Source organism: Lepus europaeus, chromosome 6, assembly GCF_033115175.1.
Source record: "Lepus europaeus isolate LE1 chromosome 6, mLepTim1.pri, whole genome shotgun sequence".
NCBI lineage: Eukaryota > Metazoa > Chordata > Mammalia > Lagomorpha > Leporidae > Lepus > Lepus europaeus.
Window position 1 is genome coordinate 17,322,813 of NC_084832.1, and position 16,107 is coordinate 17,338,919.

The 16,107-nt window shown below is 45.8% G+C and overlaps 1 protein-coding gene across 2 annotated transcripts in view; it reads left to right on the forward strand.

The window, feature by feature from the left end:
* ABCC4 (ATP binding cassette subfamily C member 4 (PEL blood group)) overlaps positions 1-16,107 on the forward strand; it is a 287,341-nt gene that overhangs the window by 64,085 nt on the left and 207,149 nt on the right. Inside the window, exon 4 of one of the 2 annotated variants that reach the window (XM_062194025.1) lies at positions 8,734-8,958. The exons of the other annotated variant lie outside the window; for it this stretch is intronic. Within the exon in view, the coding sequence (XP_062050009.1) occupies positions 8,734-8,958 (225 nt within the window). The remainder of the gene's footprint in view (positions 1-8,733; positions 8,959-16,107) is intronic. 2 annotated transcript variants of the gene reach the window in all.

Here is a 16,107-nt window from a genome sequence, read left to right on the forward strand (position 1 = left end):
AGTGGATAGTGAGAGAGAGACAGAGAGAAAGGTCTTCCTTTGCTGTTGGTTCACCCCCCAATGGCCGCTGCGGCCGGTGCATCTCGCTGATCCGAAGCCAGGAGCCAGGTGCTTCTCCTGGTCTCCCATGTGGGTGCAGGGCCCAAGGACTTGGGCCATCCTCCACTGCCTTCCTGGGCCATAGCAGAGAGCTGGCCTGGAAGAGGGGCAACCGGGATAGAATCCGGCGCCCCAACCGGGACTAGAACCCGGTGTGCCAACGCCGCAAGGCGGAGGATTAGCCTGTTAAGCCACGGCGCCAGCCTGACAGCTTGTTTCTATTTCCTGTCATTTTTTAATAAAAATGACTATTTTTCTTTTTTATTATTATTATTTTTTCATCTTTGGAATCAGGCATAATAGAGTTGGGCAGGTGCCTGGCGGGAATGGGACGGGAGGGAGCTGCGTTCCAACCGTGCTAGGAATACCTTTGTGAAGCAAGCAGTGGGCCTTACATGGCAGATATTTTAGGGTGGCTCAGTACCAAGTACTGCACTGGGAAATATCTGCTTTCACGTACTCCTGAGACGCTAGTGGAACCTTGAGCCCTGCGTGCGCTGAGGGCTCCTATTGGACTCTTTTTTGAAAAAAAATTTTTTTTAATTTTCATTGTATTTGAAAGCCAGAGAGAGAGAGAGAGAGAGAAAGAGAGAGGTGGGGGGAGCTATCTTCTTCTAGCCTCTGATTTACTCCCAAATTTGGGGGGGGGGAGGGAGAGAGAGAGCAAGAGAAAGAGAGAGGTGGGGGGAGCTATCTTCTTCTAGCCTCTGATTTACTCCCAAATGAGAGAGGGAGAGAGGGAGAGAGGGAGAGAGAGGTGAGAGAGATATCTTCTAGCCTCTGGTTCACTGCCAAATGCCAGAAACCAACAGGGCTGGGAGTCTGGAGCTCTATCTGGTCTCCCACATGGATGGCAGGGACCCAAGTACTTGGGCCATCAGCTGCTGCCTGCCAGGGTACACACTAGCAGGGAGTTGGAATTGACAGCAGAACTGGGACTCGAACCAGGCACTCTGATATGAGTTGTGGGCCTCCTAAGTGAGGTCTTTTTTTTTTTTTTTTTTTTTAACTTTTATTTAATGAATATAAATTTCCAGTGTACAGCTTATGGATTACAATGGCTTCCCCCCCCAATAACTTCCCTCCCACCCGCAACCCTCCCCCCTCCCGCTCCCTCTCCCCTTCCATTTGCATCAAGATTCATTTTCAATTCTCTTTATATACAGAAGATCAATTTAGTATAAAGATTTCAACAGTTTGCACCCACATAGAAACACAAAGTGAAACATACTGTTTGAGTACTAGTTATAGCATTAAATCACAATGCACAGCACATTAAGGACAGAGATCCCACATGAGGAGCAAGTGCACAGTGGCTCCTGTTGTTGACCCAACAAATTGACACTCTAGTTTATGGCGCCAGTAACCATCCTAGGCTGTCGTCATGAGTTGCCAAGGCTATGGAAGCCTTCCAAGTTCACCGACTCTGATCATATTTAGACAAGGTCATAAAAGACAGAGTGAGGATAGTAACCAATGATCCTAAGAGTGGCATTTACCAGGTTTGAACAATTATACAGCATTAAGTGGGGAAGAGGACCATCAGTACACACATGTTGGGAGTAGAGCCATTGGTGGTAGAGTAGAGGTTATGATTACAAAGGAATGAGGCCCAAGTGCACTAGACAGGGCCTAGAACAAAGGACAGAGTCATTATTAGAGGAGCTAAGAAAGGTGCTGTCTAAGCTACAATGAAGTTTTCTGATTGAGAGGCAAATAGAACCTGATAGAAGGGGCTTGATAATAATCTGGTGGGCTTTAGGCCTTGTAAATTCAGAGGCCCAGACCTATCTATCTCTTCACATGGGGTATATCCTAAGGGAGGTGTGAACCTCCTAGGGGAAGGCACTCTGTTGACTTTCATTACTTGGCTGGCCTGGGAGGAGAGCTGGCCAGGTAAAGGCAGGGGGCATCTCTAACAAGAAATTTACAGTTCTGCCTGCAATGTTGCTGACCCTACTTGACCATCCCCTCAGCTGCAGTGGTCACTTTGGAAGTTGGGCTGAGTGAAGGGCTTTTCAGCTTAGAGCCAATAAGATCTGTGGCTCTGACCTGGGCATCCTTCGACTCCAGGGCAGGTCCATTTCCAGTGATCCAACTCTTGGCAGAGCTGCCAGGGCTCTTCACAAGCTGACTTCTGCTGAAGCCCAGGCTTACCACATTGAAAGCCACTGCAGTGGACTGGCCTGTTGGGTCTCCTTGAGGGCAGATCACTGTACAGATCAGCCATTAATAGGCCTGCCACCCATTGCTTCTGATGCCGAGCTTTCTTTTCCTCCTGGTTTGTGTTAAAGCAGACCAGAGGATGCAAGTCAAGGGAGTGCCCGTTTCCCATCTCTAATCTTCGGTGGCCTGAACTACAAGTCTATAGTCACAGGCATGTTCTGTAGTAGTTTTTCTAAGGTAGACAATGCCCATGAGGAAAATTATATTCTCACTTTAAAACTTTCTTTCCCTTTTGTCTGAAAGGGAGGTTTTTTCTACTTACTGTATACTTCGCTGATGGCGAAGTGAATATAGCTATGAGATTATTATTTGAGTTCTTATTTTGGCTATGCTATTGCAGAAAAATGTTAGCCATCTCTTTTATAAGGTCTAAAGATTAAATTGTGCATCCTACAGATTCCTTCATAATAGAATTAGTTTCCTACCTTGAAGAGAATAGAGAAATGAAAGATCAAGTTGGGCTTAGAATAGAGAAATGAGGGAGCAAGTCCTAGATCGCTTGCTTACAATAGCAATATCACATGAATACTTAGCAAACCGTTTCAACCATTAGATAACAACTTAAGAAAACATTTACCAGAAGGTCCAATGCCTTCTATAAATTTTAAGAATCATGTATTTGAAAACACCTCTTAAATATCTAACATGGTGTAGTTTGTTTAGCCAGTAAACTTAAGCACAACCATCTAAAATGTTTTTAGTTTCTTTCTACCAACAAGTCTAAAACATATGATACACAGATTCAGGTCCCACAAATTAAAATGTATCTTTGATTGATTTTAGCAGCTTAAATTTATGGACAATCTTATCTATAAGCCATTTAAAATAAAACTCTTAATAAAATTTCCCCATGTGGACATACAATATGTACACACATATAATATAGCATAATAGACCAATACATCAATTTTAATAATAGCTTTTAAAATCTTTAACTCTTTTTGTAGATTGCCAATTGATTTGAATTGCTTTTTCTTTTTAGTAACCTCAGTTAACCATACTTTCTCTCAGTTGGTACTGTTAATACATTATTGGCTTCATCTGTTTACAGAGCCGTCCCAAAGTACTGAATACAATAAAAGTGGCTGGAAAAAGTCCATAGGAACCTATAGGAGGACAGCTAAACACAGAACCAACAACGCCTTAGTTTTATGAGCAGCAGATATTCAAATTTTTGAAAAAAGCACATATTTAAATAACCCATAGCTCTTAATAAAAATTCAGCTGTTTTTGAACAATTAGAATTTAACAGACATCAAGAGAACATAATAGATTACTTTAACACATTGCTTTAACAGAGCATCAGAGTTTAATTCTATGTCAAAGAGAAATTGAGCTTCCTGTGATCTTTTGCTGTGAGGTTTCCTTCCTTTACCTTCTTTCATATTGGTGACCATGTTTCTGTGTTTCTGTGTGTAACACATCTTTAAGCATCTTTTGCAGGGCAGGATGAGTGGCAACAAATTCTTTCAGTTTCTGTTTGCTGTGAAAAGTCTTAATTTCACCTTCATTCTCAAATGAGAGCTTTGCAGGATATAGTATTCTGGGCTGGCAGTTTTTCTCTCTTAGTACCTGGGCTATGTCTCGCCATTCCCTTCTAGCTTGTAGGGTTTCTGATGAGAAGTCTGCTGTGAGTCTAATTGGAGATCCTCTAAGAGTGATCCGACGTTTCTCTCTTGCACCTTTTAGGATCTTTTCTTTATGTTTCACTGTGGTGAGTTTGATTACAACATGTCGTGGTGAGGATCTCTTTTGGTCATGTTTATTAGGGGTTCTATAAGCTTCCTGTACTAAGATGCCTCTGTCCTTCTCCAAACCTGGGAAATTTTCTGCTAGTATCTCACTGAAAATGCCTTCTAATCCTTTCTCCCTCTCCATGCCTTCAGGAACTCCTAGAACCCGAATGTTGGTTTTTTTAATAGTATCCTGTAAATTCCTGACAATATTTTTTAGATTTCTAATTTCTTCTTCTTTTCTTTGGTTTGCCTGTTTCCTTTCCTGTTCTCTGTCTTCTAAGTCTGATATTCTCTCTTCTGCTTCGCCCATTCTGTTTTTAAGGCTCTCTAATGTGTTTGTCATTTGATCTATTGAACTCTTCATTTCATTATGATTTCTAGTCACTATCAGAGTTTCTTGTTCCACTAGTTGTTTCATTTCATTTTGATTCCTCCTTAATATTTCACTTTCACGAGAGAGATTTTCTATCTTGTCCATGAAGGATTTCTGTAGTTCAAGAATTTGTTTTTGAGAACTTCTTAATGTTCTTATCAATTTTTTGAGATCCGCTTCTTGCATTTCTTCGATCTCATCATCTTCATAATCTTGAATTGGGGTGTCTTTTTCATTTGGGGGCGTCATAGTTTCTTCCTTGTTCTTGTTAGCTTGGTTTTTGCGTTTGTTGTTTGGCATGTTGGAGATATTTGGTTTCTTCACTGTGGTGTTTTTTCTTGTTACACTATGGCTCTATATTAAGTGGACTGTCTGCTTTCAGTGGAGCCTTAGAGGCTTGAGATGAGTGTGGACTGAGAGCTGTGTTTGGTTCCTCAGGGTTGAGGGTGTGTCAAGGATGACACTCCCAGGTTAGGTGTGGTAAATCTCTCTTTCTTTTTTTGATTTAAAAGGCAAGTAATTCCGCACAGCTGAACGTAATTGGAGGTAGTTAGCAGGCAAATGATATACCCACAGGAGCCAGAGATAGGAAGCTCTTTCCCAAGGACCACACAGGGAATCTCTGCTGCCCTCAGTGTGGGCTCCAATTCTCCTGCAGTCTCCCACTGGGTTGCCAAGTTAGATGCTAATCTCCTGTTATTTCACCCCTCCCCACAGAGTCAGGTTTTTCTGCTAGGCTCAGGGCTGGTGCAGACCTGAGGTCGCCCTGCTTATGACGTATGTCCAAAATGGCGCCTGCTCTGTCTTGCTCGCCTGTGAGAGGTGAGCGGAGAGAGAGAAACTTGTGTCCGTATCAGTCACTTTTTTTATTTTTTTTTCTCTCTCTTCTAGTTAGCCTGGTGAACTTTTCCCCACGGAGTTTCAAGCCTCGTTCCCTCTAGCCTCCTCTTTCCGCTTGCCTGCTGGTATCTCGGGCTATGGAGGTTCGGCTCACCTCGCGTTCCAGCACTGGTGCGTTGAGTCTGCCGCTGGTGTCCCGAACTTGGGCTCCCACGCTCTCCACGCAGGTCCTCTGTGAATCACTAGTTCCGGAAGAGTTTCCTCTGCTGTTTCATCCCCTACTCTTCCTTGACACTGCAGTATCTCCACTTATATTAAACTTTCTCTCCCCCCGGACTAAGTGTGCTTCCTGCCTATTCCGCCATCTTGCCGCCTCCCCCCTAAGTGAGGTCTTAATTGCAGCTTCTGGCTTCGTCGGCCTGGCCCAGTCCTGGCTGTTGCTAGCATTTAGGGAATGAATCAGTGGATGGAAGACCTCTCTCTTTCCGTCTGTCTCTGTCTCTCTGCCTTTCAAGTAAAATAAAAATAAAACTTTTTAACAATCCCATGTGGCTTCCAAGTGGGGAATGCTTGTGATGCAGTAAGGGTTGCAGTCTTTGTTTGTGGCAAGACTCTTTCCCAGGGGGTAGATAGGAACAACTTTTGACCTTCATACCCCAAGAGCTTGAATTTCTTTAGTTACAGGATTGGTAATGAGCATTGCCCAGTCGCTTCATTTCTCACTCGTGAAGGGGTGGGCTGAAGGATGCACAGGTGTGTGGGAGGAGAGGTAGGTGTGGGCTGGCCTTACTCGTTAATGAGATTAATGAGCCAGTGTGCTCAGTAGTGTGCAGGGCCGTCTGTGTACAGGAGCATTTAGACACTGTAGGCGGCAGCGACCTGCCTTCACCTTGTACTCTTTTTCGTTGGGTGTGTTTTATCTCATCGTTTTCTCAGATGGGAGGTGTCCCTCCTAGTTTCTCTGTTTGAATCCTGAACCCCACCCATGCTGGGCTGAGGCAGAAAACTGTGTGACAGGCAACAGGGACTCCCAGAGAGTAGGAAAGTGTGGGATGGCAGGAGTGGCCGCTAGTCTTGGCAGGCTTGCACGCTGCTGTCCCTGGCTGCCCTGGGCCAGGGCTTCTCTGTGAAACTCCAGATTTTCACTATGCTGAACTCTAGCCACTGTGTCAGAGGCTGTTCCAGAAATGTCTAATGCCTCATGTTTTTTTCCAACTTAATATTTTGGTTATTATTTTTGAGATAGTATTTTTAATTGACATTATAGTCAAAGGCTTAATGCTTCACTAAATAAAGAGTTCGACAAATAAAGAATAAAAAGACCACAGCTGAGCAGGAAAATAGACAAGGGCTCTAAGCAATAATCAAATGAAAATATGTCCAACTTCATACATAAAAAGTCAATTTTACAATAGTCACAAAATCATTCAAACCATGGTATATATAATTATTAAGAATTTGTCAAAGATTTAAAACCAAAATTTGACAGAAACTGTATTTACAGTAAAACTGATTTGCACAGGCATTTCTGTTTGTTTTTTGATTTTTGTTTAAATTTTAGCTCCCACATATGAGGGAGAGCATGTGGTATTTGTCTTTCTGTGTTTGACTTATTTCACTCAACATCGTGTCCTCCAGTTGTGTCCATTTTGGTATAAATCCTAAAGTCTCGGGACAAATGGGTGGGCGTGCTGGAAATGGGGAACCCCCGTGTTCTTGGAATCTGACCATCTTTGGATTCTTCAGCTGAATGATGTTTCCTTCTGTAGAGTGTGTGGAATCCTCCCTGACCTCATGGAAGGCAGTGTGGTCGGTGAAGTCTGGGTGTGCGTGGGTATGCGTGTGTGCGGGTGCACACGCACCACGACAGAGTACAGGGATCTAGCATCATGGCCATGGCGGGGAAGGGGACATCTTCAGTGACTCTCCTACTCAGGCACTGTCTGGTTGGCAAGAAGATGCAAGTTGACTCTTTTCTTTTTCTTTCTTTTTCATTATCCCTCTGCCTTGTGCATGGGCTCCTCACTTGAAATAGAGAACAGCTCCCAAAGGCAAACCTGTCACGTGTGTACCACGCCTGTGTTCACACGGAGGGGTTGCTTGAAAGGAAAAGCTCGTCTTGGAGTCAAGTTCTTGAAAGGCTTCCAGACTTTTGGCGTTTGTCTCTGAGAAGCCAGAGGAAATGGTGTTTACTTTTGGCGACTTGGATTTGCAAGGAGTGTCTGGTGGGGAGGAGGGAAGTACCCTTCCAGGTTTTGGAGGGAAGCAGCCTGCTATGGGATGGAGTGACACAGAAACAAGCAAGGCTCCTCTGCCTGGTGTGGCCCAAGGTGCCTTGCTGTTTCTCTGCCTGTAGCTGTGGTGACAAAAGTTGCTTTCCCTCTGCCTCCCGACTCATTGGCTAGGATTTTTAGTTTCTGCCTTGGGGAATAGGTGATGATGACTTCTTCAAAACCTGCCTGGCGCGGGTGTTTCCTCTAGTAGTTCAGATGCCTGTGTCTCATTTTCAAGGTGCCTGGGTTGGTACCTGGCTTCAACATCTGACTCCAGCCTCCTGCTAATGCAACCTTCCAGTACTTGGGTCCCTCCACATTGCAGGCTTAGATTGAGTTCCCAGGCCTTGGCCCAGGCCTAGGCCAGGCCTGGCCATTATGGGCATTTGGAGAGTAAACCAGCTGGTGGGAGCTCTTGTGTGTCATCTGTCCCTCTAACCCTCACAAACAAACAAAACAACAGCAAACAAGCACCTGCAACTTACGGCTGATACAGAACGCCGATGACGACATCTGTTAGCTTGACTTCTGTGTGTGTGTTTTTCGACTCCATGCTGCTTATGTGAAGATGGCACTACTTCTGGGTGCACCCCAACTTCTAGGGGGTAGAGAAGGAGCACCCCTGGGGCATGCTGGGGATCCTGTCTTGGATCTGCACATAGAGTACGGCTCCCTGGCTCCTTTCTGTGATCCGTGTTGATGCCAGCATCTTGGTTCATAAAGGCTCCTAGGGCGGGAGCACATGAGTCATGAGTTTGCCTCCTGCAAAGCAGCTGCCTTTGCTGCCTGTTGGCCTGGGAGGTTGGGAGCTCAGAGGAAGTGGGCAGCATGAGACTTGGCCTGTGGTGCTGTAACCTGGTTCCTTCCCCTTTTCCTTTTTGGCTTTTTTTTTTTTTTTTTTCGCCTCTTTCATGCTAAGTTGAGACTTTCTGGTAGTTTGCCAAATGTGTTTAAAAATCGTTGGTTATAATATTTATTGAGCATGCACAGTGTCCCAGGCACAATGGACTGTAGCTTTGTTTTCTTCTTCAAGAAGAAAGGAGTCCTGTTTTGTGTTTAGGTTGGCGTTGAGCATCCCACTTTGTCCAAGTGCCTCATTAGCCTCCTAATAAAAGTAAAACTCATGCTGACAAAAATCGATGTGGTTTGTGTTACTAATTCAGGCTTTTTTTTTTATTTCTTTTAGGAAGGCACCAAAGTAATGCAGCCCATATTTTTGGGGAAGGTCATTAATTATTTTGAAAACTATGATCCCACGAATTCAGTGGATTTGCACACAGCTTATGGCTATGCGTCGGTGCTGACCGCCTGCACACTTTTTTTGGCCATTCTGCACCACTTGTATTTTTATCACGTTCAGTGTGCCGGGATGAGGTTAAGAGTAGCCATGTGCCATATGATTTATCGCAAGGTAAGTGCCACTCCCACTAAAACCTGTCCCTTGCTCAGAGCTTCTGAAGCATTTTGGGAAAGCTTTATGTAAACTAAAATTGTGTAAATAGAATCATTTGAACCTTGCTGGAGAAGCCTACTGTTTGCATAAGGCTAATTGGTATCTTTTTGTGGTTCATTTTCTGTTTGAGCAAATCTTGTTGCTATATAAAAGTTCTATTGCTGTCAGGCCAGAACTGCCTTTGATAACATTTGGCCATGGGCTGTTGCAAAATACTGAATTTATTATGAAATCTAATTAAAAATATCAAATTGATTTTCACTGTTTTCAGGACTAAATCTCTTAATTGTGTTTATGGAAATTTTTTGTTGTTTATTTAAGCCTTCATTGACATCAAAGTTTTATTTCAAAGCAAATGTCAGTGAAATTGGATCTATAAAATTAAATCTAGGAGATTGGAATATATTTGAGAAAGGGAATACTTATAATTTTGAAATGAGCCAATTAAGCTTTTTTGGTATAGCTTTGTTAGCTAAAGAAAAATGTAAATTGGTTCTATGCCAAATATAGGCTATGTTTATATTCTAAAAGTATTTCCTTTTGTTTCTTATAGTCTTTAAGAAAACAGTTGGATGCTTGGATACTACTTTCTGTTTGTAGTGGTTTTTAGTAATTTTGGAGAAAATTTCTAGTTTTTCTGTATTACGTTGCATTTCATTCTTCCGGTTCAGTTTTTGTGTGATATTTCTTTGCCTTGAATGATACGATGTGATTTGATGTGTATTGAGAAATGCCATGACATTGACCCACAGTTTGCCTGGTTATGAAAGGCGTGTTACTACAGCTCTGTACAGAGAGTCGGGCTGCAGGAGCTGAAGATCTCTCTAAAAGCTCCATCCTGGGTATCTCTTTGCCCTGGGCTGGCTGAATTTTTTTTTCTTTTTATTACTCATTTAAAGAAAGTGTTGCTTCCTTTACCTCAGTGTTCCTTATCTAGAGCTTCTATTTTATACCCTCCTTTGAGCAGTGTCTTACTAAGCTCGGGTGTGTGAATCCTGGAGGCCTGGTGTTTTCCCCCTATGGTGGGCTGCCACAAACACTCCTGGTGTCCTTGTCTGGGACGTGGAATTGGTAAAAATGACCATACATGCTAGTCAAGGGATCTTCACCATCATTAGCATCATCACCATCTCTGTTTTTCTATTGCACTCTGGCTTCTCTATAAACGAACTAGATTTTCATCTTTCCAGATCCTGGCTATTTCCACTAAGTAGGTGGGAACTGTCACTAGCACTCACCTTATTGTGAGCACCTTAAACACGGAAGGCAGGTCTGGCGTGCCGCCGGCTCACTCACACAAAACTCTTGGCGAATTGTTGTTCACCTGTTTGTCTTCCTGTTTCCACTAACGCTTTGGAAAGTAGCCTTTGGGAAATCTGACCTAACCTGGCAGATTTGCTTACCTGACTATAAATGTTTCCCCACGGTATTCATTTGCCAGCTTGACTCTTCTAGCAGAATTGTCTCTTTACAAAGTCATGAATTGCTTGGGTTAAGCCATAGACTTAACCTGAAATTCCAGAAACGTGGGAAAGCCAGATGCCCTCTTGTGCCACCTGGTAGCTGGCAAAACGCCAGGGAGGAAACCGACACCTCCTTGCATGCGGGCTGCCCCCTGAGAGCAGAAGCTGGTGCTGAGCTGCACCTCTGACAGGCCCCTCTTGGAGAATTTGCAAGGTGTGCCCAGCCCTGACACCCACTCCCAGTCCTGGGACAAAGTCAGGTTGGCTGTTATGAATGGAGTGGTGACCAAGCTCAGGGCTGTGTGTGGCACTGAGTGACCTCCTGGGGCACATCAGTGGTAAAATGACTTGTCTTTTACTTATCTTAGCTTTGGAAAAATCACCTTTGGCTTTCCGTCATTGAGTTTTGTTTTTGTTGTAATGTGTATGCATAACATGCAGTTTAGCACTTCAAGCATTATTTTTAAACGATTTATTTATTTATTTGAAACGCAGAGTTGGGGGGTGGAGAGGGAGAGAGAGTGAGTTATCAAGAGGTCAATCTTGCATCCCTTGGTTCAGTCCCCAAATGGCCACAATGGCCAGGCTGGGGCAGGCTGAAACCAGGAGGCAGAAGCTTCTTCTGGGTCTCCTATGTATGTGACAGAGACCAAACAGTTTGGTCATCCTTCGCTGCTTTCCCAGGTGTATTAGCTGGGAGCTGGATCAGAAGTAGAGCAGCCAGAACTCAAACTGTTGCCCACATGGGATACCAGCTTTGCAGACGGCAGCTAACCTGCTACAGTACAACACTGGCCCCTTTAACCATTTTTAAGTGTATAGTTCAGTGTCATCAAGTACTTTACGTTGTTGTGCAACCATGACCTCCAACCAACTCCAGAATCTTTCCATCATTCCAAACAGAAAATCTGTCTTCGTTAAATAATCCCCTTCTTCCCCCAGCCAGCACAGTTCAGTGTCTCGGATCTGACTACTGTAGATGCTTGTGTGATTGATTGCACTCAGAATCTCTCCTCTTGTGTGGCTTATTACATGTAGCATAGCGTCTTCATGATTTGCTCATTCCTGGCATATGTCAAATTGTAATTCCTGTTCATGGCCAGTGATGCTGTGCTGTTCAGATAAGCCACGTTCTGTCCGCTCACCTGCTGCTGGACGTTCAGGTTTCTTCTGCCCCTTGGCTGTTGGGACTCGCTGTGAACACACCTGTGCAACTCTCTGAGGGCCTGCTTTTCAGTAGTTTTGAATATATTTCCACAAGTGGAACTTCTGGATCATACGGCAGTTCTGGACTTCATTGTTAAACAAGATTTAATTATTTGAAAGAGAGAAAGCGATATCTTCCATCAGCTGGGGTTGGGCCAGGCCAAACCCCGGAGGCCAGGAACTCCATCCAGGTTTCCCATGTGGGTGACAGGGACTCAAATACTTGAGCCATCACCTGGTGCCTTCCATGGGCATCCGCAGGAAGCTGGGTTGGAAGTGGAGAAGCCTGGACTCTGATAATGGGATGCAGGTGTGCCAAGTAGCTGCCTAACCATCTGCTCGCTCTCTAACTTCTTGAGGAGCTGCCTCAAGTTCTGTAACATTTTATATTCCCACTGGAGCATAGATTTTTCTGTTGAAAATGACATTTTTTTGGCTGGCGCCGTGGCTTAACAGGCTAATCCTCCGCCTTGTGGCGCCGGCACACCGGGTTCTAGTCCCGGTCAGGGTGCCGGATTCTATCCCGGTTGCTCCTCTTCCAGGCCAGCTCTCTGCTATGACCCAGGAAGGCAGTGGAGGATGGCCCAAGTGCTTGGGCCCTGCACCTGCATGGGAGACCAGGAGAAGCACCTGGCTCCTGGCTTCGGATCAGTGAGACGCGCCGGCCGCAGTGGCCATTGGAGGGTGAACCAACGGCAAAAAGGAAGACCTTTCTCCCTTTCTCCCTTTCTCTCTGTCTCTCTCACTATCCACTCTGCCTGTCCAAAAAAAAAAAAAAAAAAAAAAAAGACATTTTTTACAAACTGAGATAACCTTTTATTTGGATCCGTGGCTTCAGTGGCACTCTGTTAACGTGGCCCACGCTGGTCTGTTCAGATTCCACAGATTCTGTGTTTCTTACCGCCTTCACCACGTGAAGGACCGTGTGACATGGGCTGTGCTGGGTGGTGAAATCAGCAGATTGGCACTGAGGGACAGAGGCTGCCCGTGGCTCACAGGCTTGTTTCAGAAAGGAGCCAGCAGTCTCTGCTCATGCTTCCAGCATGGGTTGCTGTCACCTGAGGCTGGGTGGTTCTTCCTTGTGGGGGTCCACCCTGGTGCTCTGCAGTGTTGAACAACATTTCTGGCTCCTCCTAGCTGGCTGCCAATAGCACTGCCCTAGCTGTAACAACCAGCAGTGTCTGCAGACTTTGCCAGATGTTCCCTGCAGTCACCCTGGGTGAGAATCCCTTTTCCGGGGGTAGCCTTTGCTTCTTTTTTTTTTTTTTTTTTTGACCGGCAGAGTTAGACAGAGAGAGAGAGAGAGAAAGCTCTTCCTTCCGTTGGTTCACCCCCCCAAAAGGCCGCCACAGCCGGCGCGCTGTGCCGATCCGAAGCCAGGAGCCAGGTGCTTCTCCTGGTCTCCCATGGGGTGCAGGGCCCAAGCACTTGGGCCATCCTCCACTGCACTCCCGGGCCACAGCAGAGAGCTGGCCTGGAAGAGGGGCAGCCGGGACAGAATCTGGCGCCCCAACCGGGACTAGAACCCAGGTGCCGGTGCTTCAGGCGGAGGATTAGCCTAGTGAGCCGCAGCGCCGGGCTTTGCTTCTAAGGCAAGGTCTTTCTGGTTTTCAGGCTTTCTGAGGACATGTGAGCAAGGCCCCTGCACCCTGGTGTGGTGAGAACCCAGTGCCCGGCTCTGCTCCACCTCCACTGGTCTCTGTTCAGCTGGCCCCTCCTCTGCACCAGCTCCCTGCGAAGCTGGGTGGTCTTGACCTGGGCCCTTGCAGCCCAGCCCTCAGCCAAGGGCTTGCAGCAGCTCTCTCTCTCTCCCCCTGCACTGCGGGGACCCTCCCTTTGAGACCTGCTTGCTGTCGGTGGCTTTCCTCAAGGATGCCAGGTGCTACAGCTGACCGGAGAGTGATCTCTCAGCTGAAGTTCACCTTGCTAGTGGCCCTTTTCTCAGCGGTCAGTCCTGCTCACTGCCTCGTAGCTAGTGTCTGAAAATATCGGCCTCATGATTTTGTCCAGGTGCATGGAGGTTTATGGAGTAGGAGGAGCCGCAGGCCAGCAGTGTCAGCTACTCAGCCACAGCCAAGGCAGCAGTCTCTCCACCAGAGCAACAGCATGGCTGTTTCTAGGCCTTGGAGCCAAGAGCTCTGTGTGTATAGCTCAGGGTGTGGTCTTAGGAGCTGTAGGACATAGCTGTTTTAACTTCCTTGCTGTGCAAATAAAGGGTGAGCACATATGCTAGGCGAGAGTCCCCAGATTCTGCCATCAACCCCCTGTGGGCCTAAAATGAAAAATATCTAGAACCTGGGCCCATCCCAGGCCTCCTCCATCAGAATTTCTAAGTACAGGGCTGTGCAATCTGTGTGTGTGTGTGTATGTATATGTGTATGTGTATATATATGCGTATATATATATATATTTAAGATTTATTTTATTTATTTGAAAGACAGAGTTACAGAGAGAGGTAGAGACAGAGAGAGAGATCTTCCATCTGCTGGTTCACTCCCCAGATGGCCGCAATGGCCGGAGCTGTGCCGATCTGAAGCCAGGAGCCAGGAGCTTCTTCTGGGTCTTCCACGTGGGTGCAGCGACCCAAGGACTTGGGCCATCCTCCACTGCTATCCCAGGCCATAGCAGAGAGCTGGATCAGAAGAGGAGCAGCCAGGACTAGAACTGGCGCCCATATGGGATGCCGGCGCTTCAGGCCAGGGCATTAGCCCACTGTGCCTCAGTGCCGGCCCCACAATCTGTATATGTAATTTGTGCTCCAGGGAACAGTTGGGAAGCACTGTGGTGGGTGATGGTGAAAGGGACATCAGGGTAGGACAGGGATGGACAGAGTCCCCTTGAAAATGACAGGGCTGTGTGGATCTCTGTATCCCCTCCCCAGCTGTGAGCTGAAATCACGGGTGCTGCTGCGTTTGTTTAAAGTTTCCAATCATTTTAAGATTTCTTTGTTGACCTGAAAATATTTTTTTATTTCTCTTTTATTTGTAAAAAAAATATTTATTTATTTATTTGAAAGGCAAAGTTGCAGACAGAGGAAAGAGAGACAGAGAGAGAGAGAGAGAGAGAGAGAGAGAGAGAGATACCTTACATCCACTGATTTTACTCCCCAAATGGCTGCAGCAGCCAGGGCTGGGCCAGGCTGAAGCCTGGGGCCAGGAGCTTTATCCGAGTCCCCCACATGCGTGTAGGGGCTCAAGCACTTGGGTCATCCTAAACTGCTTTCCCAGAAGTATTAGGAGCTTGCTGGATTGGAAGTGGTGCAGCTGGGACAGGCACCAGTGCCCGTACACGACACTGGCATCACAGACGGTGGCTTTGCTCATGATGCCCCAGTGCCAGCCCCTCCTTTATTCTTTTAAGATATTTCTGTAGGTTAAGAATGTGTAATTGGTGGTTATTTCTTTTCAGGTCTTTAAGGATAATTGGTCTGTTCAAAAATTTTTTTTAATAAATTTAAAAAAAAATTGTGGCAAAGTACATGAAACATAAAATTCACCATTTTAAAGTGTACATGGCCATTCATCGTTCACATTGTAGCCCTGGCATCCGCCTACGGAATCCTCCTCACATCCCACACTGAAAAGCACTCCCTCCCTCCTCGCCCCGCCCCCAGCCCTGGCAACCACCCGGCTGCTTTCTGTCTGTGCGATTCCTTGCTCCAGGGACTTCCTGAAAGCAGGATCGTAGCTGTGTGTCCTTTTGTGCCTGGCTTCTTTCCCCGAGCGTAACGTCCTCAAGGCTCATTTAGCTTTTTGAACAGGTTTAGGTCACACAGTTACTCAGTGTTCTATGAGAAAATTACCATTCCCCCTGACCTTCACTTTGATGACGAGGAAAAGGCAGGGATTTCGCTGGAGACTCTGCCCTCCCTGGCTCCTCGCACTGCCTGGGCTGTTTTGCAGTCCTTGTCTCCCGCCTGTTCCCTCTGGGACCCATTAGCTGAACTAACAGGGTCATTTCTTTGTTGGGTATCTCTGTGCAGTAACAGCTGTTGGCACACAGCTCCTATTTGATCTGCTTATCTTTCTACTCCAACGAGGAGGAGAATATGGGATTTAGAAAGAGGTAACCTGGTCGAACGTGATGGGTGACTTTCGTCTCCTTGTTTCTAGTTCCTTTATACTTATCAATGAAAGAAATTAAGGCCTTGCTGCTTTTGATATGTTTCTTCTAAAAATGTGTGTGGTGGATAAGTCATTATTTAGCCAGCCTTGCTTTGGTCTTTTTTTTTTTTTTTTCTTTCTGCCACACAGATCTCTCCATTCTCTTAAAGCTTCAGAAGTGGTATTCAAAAAGGAACGAATGATGGGATTAATTTTGCAGCATTACAAAGGTGGGCGCTGTTGCTTTAAGAATGCTGCATAGCCAAGTCCTCAAGTTCCTTACTCTGATGAAGAAACAGCACTAGGAGTAAAGGTGTAAAAGAAAACCACATTTG